General features: G+C 33.0%; 1 protein-coding gene across 1 annotated transcript; it reads left to right on the top strand.

The window, feature by feature from the left end:
* The first annotated feature begins 745 nt into the window (after positions 1 to 745).
* LOC130637312 (delta-latroinsectotoxin-Lt1a-like) lies at positions 746 to 10,345 on the top strand. The gene is made up of 5 exons (XM_057446919.1): positions 746 to 1,040; positions 5,455 to 6,347; positions 6,426 to 6,474; positions 7,914 to 7,969; positions 9,458 to 10,345. Exons 1-5 carry the CDS (start codon positions 772 to 774, stop codon positions 9,970 to 9,972), a joined length of 1,782 nt encoding a protein of 593 aa, XP_057302902.1. The 5' UTR covers positions 746 to 771; the 3' UTR covers positions 9,973 to 10,345.
* Positions 10,346 to 11,069: the final 724 nt, after the last annotated feature.

The raw sequence follows: 11,069 nt of genomic DNA, 5'->3' as shown, positions 1-11,069 counted from the left end.
TCAAGCAACTTTATTGATTAAGTATATGAAGCATATTAAGTATAGTGGCTTACAAATGTTAACATTTTTTTAAGATGTTGTTTAAAAGACAGAATCATGAAATCATTAAGAGGATGCCAATGTGAAAAATAATGCCAATCCATTATTTCTATTCTGTCATTTTATATTTCTACGAGGTTCAATAAAATTGTACGTTATAAATATATATATTTACAGATAATTTGAAAGAATATCTTGCAGACTGAGTGGCATTCTTTTGTAGTCCAGTGACGTCAATGGCCTCATTTTTTTAATGCTAATCAATTTTTTTACTAATTTAGTTTACCCCAGCTAAATCTTAAATAGTAATTCAGTCTACAAATCTAAGTATCAAATGCATAGAATAACTAACACATGAAAAACTAAACAATATTTTGATAAAGAGATCTGATTTTTTATACATATATGTTATTTTTTCCAAATAAAAGGACGTTGTTATTAACTTCATTATATACGTGGAATAAGTTTGTATCCAAACATTTTAAAAATTACCAAGTTTAATAAGTTGTTAACTCACTCAAATTCTCAAATATTGTCAAATTACGACAAGACAATATTTCTATTTTTTGAAAAAATTTGGATTTCTTTTCTATAATGCAACGGTGTTGTGACTTTATGTATATAAATTTGATGCATATATATAGCGTGCATTGAAGCTTCTTTTAATGAACTATTTTCACTTGGATTATTTCATTTTTACTTTTAGAAAGTAAAAAGATAATCTCATTTACAATGTCAAAGAAAGCCCTTTCTGAATTTCTAAAATGCAAGATATGTTTTGACACCTACGACGAACCTAAAAATCTTATTTGTGGACATACGTATTGCAAGAATTGTTTGGACAACATTTTAGTCTTTAAAGAAGACGGAAGCGCCGAAATCAACTGTCCCTTAAAATGCAAGCTCAGTGTGACAACTGATAAAGATGAAACTACATCTTCCTTACCAACGAATTATGCACTCTGTGGCTTCATAGGTGATATGCAGGAAAAAACAGATTTGTAAGTCCAGTTTTTGGTTCTCGATTGGAAAAACTAATGAAATAACAACTTAGCTGTGTTAAGACAGGTAGGGGCGAAACTTTACATATAGCATACTTTTGTTTTAATTTTGGAAATAAAAGGCAAAAAAGAATTGTTATAAACTAATTCACTCTTTTCATTTTTATAACATTTATTCTCCATTTTTCGTTAGTTGAGTCTCTTATGCTGCTTGATATTGATTCCAATCTTGGTTTACTTAATTTAATTAAATACCCTCCTTATAGAATTCACTTTTCTTGTTGATAATGTTTTCTGATCAACATGCAACTACTTCTTTCAATATTCACCTGAGGGTTGATTGGGACCTTTATCAGCTTTAATTACTCAGCTGCTTCGGTTTGAAACTTGCTGCACGAAGCTACCCACGTAAACGATGGCTTCATTTTGAAACCGCCCATTTATGCATTATGTGTACTTTGCGGAACAGGTTTAAAGACTGCTTTTGCGTAATACCAGTTCGTAACTCAAAATAAATATAAAATTTTTAAGCAGGCTGTATGTTGAATATTTTGGTTTTTAACAAAAAAGCCTTACAACGGTCCGGCAAATCACAAGAGAAACCTGTCTAATTCCGTGGAATGTCTTATCAAAAAAAAGCTACCATAGAATCAATATCCATGCCACATTGCGTGCATCTTGCTACTACCATTTTTCGTGACAGACGTACACGCATAATAGAATATAGCTTAGTGCTTTAGCTATTATATGTTCTATAATTGGGCGTGTTTGTTATAAATAATTTCTATAGTGTAGTGTATGCAGTGGCAAATTTAAATCATAAGATTGCAGGTCACAGTCTACACCATTGCCGTACTGCAATTTTGAACTGCTAAAATGGCTTCTGTGACAGTAAATTAAATTAAAGCAGGTACGTTCAGGCTTCTCGTTACTTACTCATTTAGGGCTGCCTTACATTAAGCGGGGATTTTTGAGTAACGAGGAAGTTGCATTGCTAAGTAAGTATATTTGTGCGTTGGAGAGCAAAGGACTTGACAAGAGAGACATGTGTCTTTTGAACCAATCGCAATTCCCCGTTCCCTCTATACGGCTAATTCGCAATGCATTATGGTAGTTGTATTCCGCGAAAACGTAAACAAACCATTCGTAGTAACAAAAATGGCCGAACAAGTACACTTCATCCTTAATTCTACTCAAAACCAAAGCGATATACAAAATTCTAATCAAGACAACAGTTTTTTTCAAAACTTGGGCTCTCCTGCAAGCATTGGCTCAAACTTTTCATCAAGTTCAAGCTTTTTATTGCAAGCTAAAAGTAAAGGAGGAGGGATAACTTGCTGTGTACCTCTCTGTCAAAACAACTCAAAGAAGAATCCAGACTTATCTTTTTATGTCATTCCTAAAGACTCAGAGCTTCGAAAGAAATGGCTTTTTATGATCAGTAGAAAGGATTTTGTACCTTCTACATCGCATAGAGTTTGCTCTGTTCATTTCACTGGTGGAAAGAAGACATATATGAACAATGTTCCCACAATAGTCCCAAAAACTATCAAACCAACAGCTAGCAAACCAAGAAAAACTCTCAACAGTACAAACTGTAAATTGCAACTATTTTCTCCTGTGAGGGCTACGACAAATGACATTGCTGCAGAATTATCTGTGGAGGAAGAGTTAAAACAAGAGTTGGAAAAATTGAGAGCCGAAATTAGTTGTATGAGAATTCATGAAAAGGAACTTGATCAAACTATTGAAAAACAACAAGCCACTATAAGTGACATAGCATTTTCAATTGACCGGTTTAAACACAATGAAGCACACTTTAAGTTTTATACCGGATTCGAATCTTATAAATTATTCAAAGCAGTTTTAGAATATTTACAACCAGCTGCAAATAAACTAATATATTGGGGTTCAAATACTAACACTGAAAATACAAAAAATATAAACTCTACAAAACGAGGCCGATCACGATCATTGAGCGCAGAAGAAGAATTCTTTATGATACTGGTTCGAATTCGATGTGGACTTTTGTTAGAAGATATGGCTGTTCGATTTAATATGTCGACAAGTCACATAAGCAGAATATTGATTACATGGACAGATTTTTTACATTCACAATTCCGTATGCTTCCAATATGGGCTTCAAAAGAAACAGTACAAAATAGAATGCCGAAATGTTTTCAAAAAAGTTACCCAAATACCCGTGTCATATTAGATTCTGTTCCATTTTTCCTTTTGAAAAACTATTGTTTCCACATGTCGGTCAACTTTTGTATAAACAATAAAATCAATTTCATTGACTTGTGTTACTGCCATCACACCTTGACATTGGTGAAAATAATTATGTCTTTCTTTGAGTTTTGGCTTGCCATTCGATATTTGTAAAAAAAAATTTTTATCTTTGCATGCGTCAGAAATAGAGCAATCCTTTTTTGAATATGGGCACTTCACCTCAATCAATCGAGCATTCCCATTCAAAGTTGTTGCGCCATCAGGACTTGCACCTAACCACGGCCATTTTGGATTAATAACGAAACCACATTTTTCGACTTCAATATTTTTCTCGGTTTGATACCAGTTTAGAGCATTAACTTCATTTTCTAAGCCCCATTTGCAGGCCTCTGATGTAAAGTTTTTATTTTTATTTAGACATTTTTGTAATATGCTTTTTGGATGTATATTTTTTCTTCTATTTATAATAGATCCAAAATTGGATGATGTTATGCGTTTCTTTCTTTCTGTGTACCACATATCACATTTATACTGAGTACATGTGGATTTTTCTATGTCTCGAACTTGTTCGGCATTGACATGAATGAAATTGTTTACAAATGACTTTTGCTCATCTGATAACTCTGCTATTTCTGGTTCAAAGTCAAGAGCCTGCAAAAATAAATTAACTGTCGGACGTAATTCAACTGTTTCACTGTTTGTCTGTTCAAAATTAAATTCTTTTATAGATGTGTCATAAAATGATGATGGTTTATAGTCATTTCCTTGTAATAAATATGCCATTGAAGTTCCTTGCCCTATTTCAAATAAGTCTGTCGCTAATTTTTTGACTTTTTCGGTTGAGGGCTCATGTGCAAACAGTGGTGTAGAACAAAATTTTCTATTTCCTGTGACCAACGGTCTTTTGCGACTTTCATTTGTGTCTTTCGTAAGGTCTGCTTTCTCGAATGCCATTGCAGAAAATTTTATTGGTGCAGAATTTGCACTTTCTCCAGGTACATGCCATTTTTGTAACAAATCTGTGCATGTCTTGTCATCAGGGACAATTTTTAAGTCCAACTGTTTGTATTCAACCAATTGAAATAGAACTGCTGCGACATGCTTACAGCATCCTCCTGCTCCAGCTTTACATAAACATTTCGCATACAAAATATCACCACTTCTTTGACACAGGTGGACATAAACAGAATATTTTTCTCTTTTCATGGAAGCAGCTACAAAACATTTCACAAGAAAAGTTAATTTTTCAGCCATAACATTACTTTTAACTCTCACTTTCTTCACGTAGCTCTCCTTGAATAGTTGGTATCCAAGAATTTTATGCTTTGTAGCACCCTTCGGCTTGCTATCACAGCTATTTCCAAGAACTAAATATTGGTGAATTTTCTCCTGGGTGATCGAAGGCATAGCTGCAAGATCAGTTGACCATTGACTTATATCTTCGTGTGTTCTTTCCTCCACTTCTTCGTCCCTCTCGGCATTTGTTAATTCTTTAAAAACAGGTCTTGGTACCACACAAGAGCTTTGAGAAAAGCTAGGCCCAAGATCTGTAGAGCTTAAAATTATATCTAAATCTGTATCCTTATTTATTACTTCCATTTCGACTTCTTTCACTCCTAAAACCTCACTAACTAACAATATTTAAATGTTTACATCAATAACACGGGTTTTGGATAAGGGAGATAATGATTTTCTTGAGGAGATTTGAAAATTATCACAAACAATAACGGCTTTTTGTTATTATCGCCACAATAAAAAGAATGCTGTTATTTATTTACAAACTCTCGCTTCTGGGAGGGAAAACTGTAGAATACAACTACCATAATGCATTGCGAATTAGCCGTATAGAGGGAACGGGGAATTCATCTCAGTCAGAAGTACGAACAAGAAGGCATCCGTTCTTAGTGTTGTGATGGAAGCGAACATCTTAGTGCAACACCAAAGAAATATTGGTTAATAGTCTAGAATTTTATATGTTCTATAATTTGGCGTGTTTGTTATAAATAATTTCTATAGTGTAGTGTATGCAGTGGCAAATTTAAATCATAAGATTGCAGGTCACAGTCTACACCATTGCCGTACTGCAGATGAGGTCTATGTATATATGAAGTTCTTCTTATATATCTTATGCGCCACATTGAAACTTTTACTTGGACATTACCTGCGCTTCTTTTCCTTATAGATCTTTAGATGAGCAATGTCAAGAAACAAAACGATGCAACAAATACAAAAATTTGTTGTGTCGTACTTGTGGTGCGAAATTTTGTGATAAATGCGAAATTCTTCATACGTGGCAACACAAATCACTTACGGCAATAACTTTCAATGACAAGTTGCAAGTATTCCAACCAATGTGTAAACAGCATATGTCAATTGCAAAACAAGTCTGCATAGATTGTAATTGCGCATTTATTTGTGTATATTGTGCACATCGTGAACATAATAATCACAGAAAGGAAAGCATTGTTGAGTTTGGAAAGGAAACAAAGGCTGGATTCGCCTCATTAATAGATGCATTTAAAGACACAAAAATTTTGATGGAGAGCTTAACCAAAAGATATAATGAAGCAATGGTTAACATTAAAAGCGACAGAGAAAAGTTGGTTCGTGAATTGGAAAAAAGAAAATTAAAACGAATGGAACAATTTCTTGAACTTTTGGATAGCGAAGATAAGAACATAGTCAGAAAATTTGACGAAAAGGTAAAAGAATTTCAAAACAACGCAATAGGATCAGGTTACACAGATAATATTAAAATAAATATGGTTTCAAAATACATCAATACAGTTAACTCTAAAACTCTTTTTGAGCTAGTTGCTGAAAAAGTGGAATTGGAACGACAACTTCGTGATTTACCATCTCTTCCAACAACTGTTCCAGGTTTTAATTTTCATCTGGATGATTTGTGTAATAATCCATTGGGTGAAATCGTAATTGACGTTAACGATCTAAACACACTTTGTATCGATTCCAGTGCCAAAGCTATTTATGAAAGCCATATCATTAAGACTGAAAGACAATGTAATCAGTTGGAGTTAAAACGTAAATTGATGGTGCTAGTTGAAAATTTAAACGGTATGCAATTTTTCGAATATTGTTAAACGTTACAAAAGTTTATTTTTTACGTCTAAACCTTAATTTATTGTTTCCTAGAGAATAAAAAAACAACTACTGAGATTGGTGCTGAAAGAAAGACAAAAAGGTATTAGAATTATTTAGTTTTGCATCATATCGACTTTATTTTTCGTCTTTTAGTTTTTCTTATCTTCAATTACATTTTTTTCACCTTTAATATTCTTATTATTACGATCTTTCTCAGGGACGCGATGAGGGTTATATTTTTGGTGGTAATTTCATCCTTTATGTTTAAGAACTCCTTTTTCTCCAAATGCAAGGCTACAAATTTAATTCCGGTAATAAAACAAAACTATAACGTTTGTATATTTGAACTAATTATATCCCGGCATAGATTTCTTTAAAAAAACAAAACAAACTTACTAATTTAGTTATGCCGTCAGTTGTAAAACGTCAGACGAGCCACATACGAGCCACCACGAGTCACCACGAGTCACCACTACCCACCACTGCCATCACGAGTCTTAATCAAACCTTTCTAGGAGAGAATAGTCTCGAGACTTTTTACAACTTCTTAGTTATGACTAATTATTCAGTTTTGGAATATTGTGCACAAAAGTAACTTCTGGTGGCATAAAGAGTGTTTTATTTATTCAATCAATGTTTTGTATTTTGATATTGTTTTACTCTAAACAATATCAAATTTTCTTAGGAAACATTTTAAGACGCAAAAATCTCTTGGACTTCACGCTAAGTCAGAGGTTTGGTATAAGGTTTTCTCAATTATCATAATATTTTTTCTGAACTAAGGAAATTGTCCTTGTGCTTTATGTTACATCTATTTCGAAAAATATAGAATACATCATATTTTAAATATTTTCGAACATAGCTCCAGTGCAACAAATATTAAAATCATTAGAAAGTTCCTTGTTTGGCAATTAGACACAAGTTAAATGATTTAAATTTGCGCAATAAAAACTTTTTAAATAATCACATCACTCGTTGACAAAACCGTTGAAAAATCCACTTAAATAATGTACAAATGGGTTGACAATTATTTTTGGAGTCCAATGTCATAAAATCATTTATATTTGCTATAATTCCTCTGCCTAATTTTTACTTTAGAAAATCGTCATCAAATTTTTCCCACTCTTAAGTTAAGTTTAAAATTCATTAACCTGCAAAAGTAGAAGCTAAAACAATTAAAAACAAAAATAAACAAAAAGGCCAACTTACACTTGTAATGATTAAGCTGTGATGCTATGTAAAAAAAAGAGAATCTAGTATATGATATTATTACCTTGACTTTAAGTTCGTGAATTATCAACGTAACCAAAATAGCTGACGTCACCAGCCCGTTTCTAAGATCTCTTGCTTTAAAGTTAAAAGTCCTTTGTAATAGCCATATGTGTTTTGGGCTACATCAAAGAAAAATGAATTTATTCTCTTTTCTCTGTCACAGACCAAGAGACGGAAATTGCCTAATAATAAAGGCGATTGACGTCAAACATTTTGCAAATGAGAGTGTCATTAAGAAATTAAATTTGATTTATTGATTTAATTTAGTGATGCCGTACAGCAAAATAAACCCTTACGACATAAATGTGATTACACATTTGCAGGTACGAAATATATATAACGTGACCTATTTAATTAACATTTAGTAGCACAACTTTTCCATTGTATTAACAAAAGTGCAACGTTCAGATGTTTTAATGGCTTTTGTATTTCCAGATAAACCCACAGGCAAAAAGGGGTACAACCCTTTATTTGCATGAACTTCTGCCAATTTGCAGCTGCCCTTAGGATGAATTTTTGACGCAAATATCATCTGTATGTAAACTAATACTTAGTCTTAAAAATTTCATCATGTTTATTAGCCGTAAAAAGGTTTTGTTCTGCGACTCCTGCACCCGCAGGTCTCTGCTCAGGGGTGTTAGCCAATATTTGTTTTTTCAAGGTGCATTGCCGCACTACCATGGCTTTCACGATTCTCAAACAGAATATCGGTGCATATTAATATTCCTAATGCTACAAGTACTTTTTGTTTATTTGGTTTGTCTGCCGTGTTATCAGTTGACTTCGACAGTTTTTGAATCGTGGAATTTCTGACACTGTTAAAATAAAACAATTTGTAACGTCAAGTTAAATTCCTCCGAAGTCACCTAGATTTACGAAAGTAGAAAGGCAGATATTAGGGGACGAGTACTACTAACTTCTACTACTGTTAATTGGAAAATCTCAGTGGACTTTTAACTGCACTTTAATCCAGGTGTCTTTCTGATTCAACATGTCTATTAGTTCAAACATGGATTTTTGCGAAAAGTGCGGTAATGTTCCGCTTACCTCGAAAATTTGATAAAAGATGAAAACCATCCTGGATCTGCTCGTATAATATTAACATGTCGCATTTTCTCATCCTATCGCAATATGTGATCTTTTTGCAATTTGTAATTCCTTAATGTCGCAATTTGTAATCTCCAGACCTATGGCATTTAGCAATTCCACTTTGTCGGACCTTGTAACCTGCATTGCGATAAAATACTCTTTTGCTTTATAGACAAAAAATCTAGTACTCAAGCAGCACTTTGGCGTCTAACTAAACAAAGCAAAATAATCCTCAATTTAGAGGTATGTTAGGGCAAAAACCTAATCCTAACCTAATCTCTAACATGTTCAAGAAAGCTAAAATTATGCACGTATTTTTGGTTAGATTTTATGGTGATTTTAAAGGGTATGCAAATTAGGGAAGGTAATTTACCAATCATCGTTCTTCGATTGTGGTCTTTTACACATCCAACAGAAAATCCAAAAGAATCCAACAGAAAACATTAGCTGTTGCACAAAATTAGAACGTAGGTGCATAGGGAGCGCACTAATTGGCTTTCTCCATGAACTTTTAATTTGAGTACTCGGTTTAAACTGATTTTTTATAATGTGTGCAAAGAAAAAAAGCTCCATAGTTTGACTTCGCAAAAAAAGTTTACGCTACACATTGTGTGCAGTGTATGCCTTTTGACAAAATCATCACAAAATACTATTTATTTCAACTTTGGAATGTCAGTTGTGCTACAATTTCTTTTAACCATTGATGAAATTTTTAAATTTAGAAGTTGAGGAAATTATTAAGAATGGAGACGTAGAAATGCTGCAACAAATTCTCATAACTGATCCACTTATCGTTCAAATGAGAGATTCTTTCAGGGAAACCCTCTTGATGAGAGCTGCATATTACAACACACCATCAGTAGTAAAAGCTTTGATTGACGCTGGCAGTGATGTAAATGCTTCTCGTTATGATTTGTGGACTCCATTTCACATCAGTGCATTTCATGGTCATCAGGATGTTCTAAAAGTTCTTATTAATCATGATGTTACATGTATTAATACAGTTAATCACCGCAGGAAAACACCGTTATTTTATGCATGCGGAAAGGGTCATGTGGGATGTGTCCAGCTACTGCTTTCAGTTACAGGAATTGATGTGAATATACAAACCATGGACAATGACACACCATTACATGTTGCATTGCGTAATGGTTCTCATGAATGTGTTAAGTTACTGATATCTATGCCACATGTTGATGTGAATATACCAAGCATATTGAACAAAACTGCTTATTAGAGAAACATTAAAGAGAATAATAGATGTCATATGGAATTTAAATCACTTTCGAGAGTAGTTATCATCTAAAAACACTGGACTAACAACAAAACCTAAGTTTATGAGATTATTATGATTAAAAATGCCTTACGGAGAGTTATGCCTTTTTTAAAAAAAATCTTATATATGCAACAAAAGTTGTTAAAAACAACTCCGACAGTTGTCTCCAATTGTCTTTAATAATACTTTTCTATTAATAAGACTTATTCTAAAATGTCTTATTGCGGATTACGCTCAGATAATGGTATTGCAACCTTTAGTAAAAAAACACTGGCTGTGAAAATCTAAGTTACGCTGTCTCTTGAAAATTGATTCAATTAGGCAGCACAGATGTAGTACAACAGAATGTTTTTAAAAAACGATTTACAGTTTTACACTAAAAGTAAAGTTAAACAGTTCCTTTGTGATATTTCAAACTATGTCTATATTTCAAGTTCTTAATTCTAGAAGAAATAATAACATTCACAAAATAAAAGTCATTATGTTTTCCTAACATATTCACATATTAAGGTTACTGTAAAGGAAACAATTTTTTTTTTTAGGTTTTTTGCAAAAAATTCGTGACATACAGAAAAAAAAAAATTCTCTTTCCAATGACATATTTTATATTCTATGAAAACATTTGGAACATCCCTTTTTTCTGGAAAAAGCCTTTTTAGAGGTGTTATATCCTTCACACCTTTGGAAAAATATGTGCAAAATGAGTTGAGCATATTTTTTGTAAACACTATGCATAATGTGGAACTCCCGTATAAAAATATGCATAATTATATTTTTTAGATAGTTTACTTTCACTATCGAATTAAAAAAAAATCAAAGTTAAGGAATATGCATATGAGCTGTCTCTTGTAAACCTGACTTCTGTCTATTAATGATTCTGAGCGCGTGCAGCCATATTCAGCATAAAGAAAAAGTTCGGAATGGACGGGTAAATGACGTCATAAAAAAACCTTCAAACTCTAATATATCTCAGCAACCGTTTGTCAAAAGTACACGATCCTATACATTTCCTATACATCTAAACGCAAGGACTGTGTGCACTGAAATGACTGATTATT

Source organism: Hydractinia symbiolongicarpus, chromosome 1 (genome assembly GCF_029227915.1).
Source record: "Hydractinia symbiolongicarpus strain clone_291-10 chromosome 1, HSymV2.1, whole genome shotgun sequence".
NCBI lineage: Eukaryota > Metazoa > Cnidaria > Hydrozoa > Anthoathecata > Hydractiniidae > Hydractinia > Hydractinia symbiolongicarpus.
Note: the sequence above shows the minus strand (reverse complement) of the source record. Positions and strands in the feature narration are given on the sequence as shown.

Excerpts from the sequence above, each read along its gene's own strand:
- LOC130637312 (XM_057446919.1), top strand. The coding sequence starts at position 772 with ATGTCAAAGAAAGCCCTTTCTGAATTTCTAAAATGCAAGATATGTTTT. Across the intron at positions 1,041-5,454 it reads ATGCAGGAAAAAACAGATTT|ATCTTTAGATGAGCAATGTC; the intron begins GTAAGTCCAGTT and ends TTTTCCTTATAG. Across the intron at positions 7,970-9,457 it reads ATGTGATTACACATTTGCAG|AAGTTGAGGAAATTATTAAG; the intron begins GTACGAAATATA and ends TTTTAAATTTAG.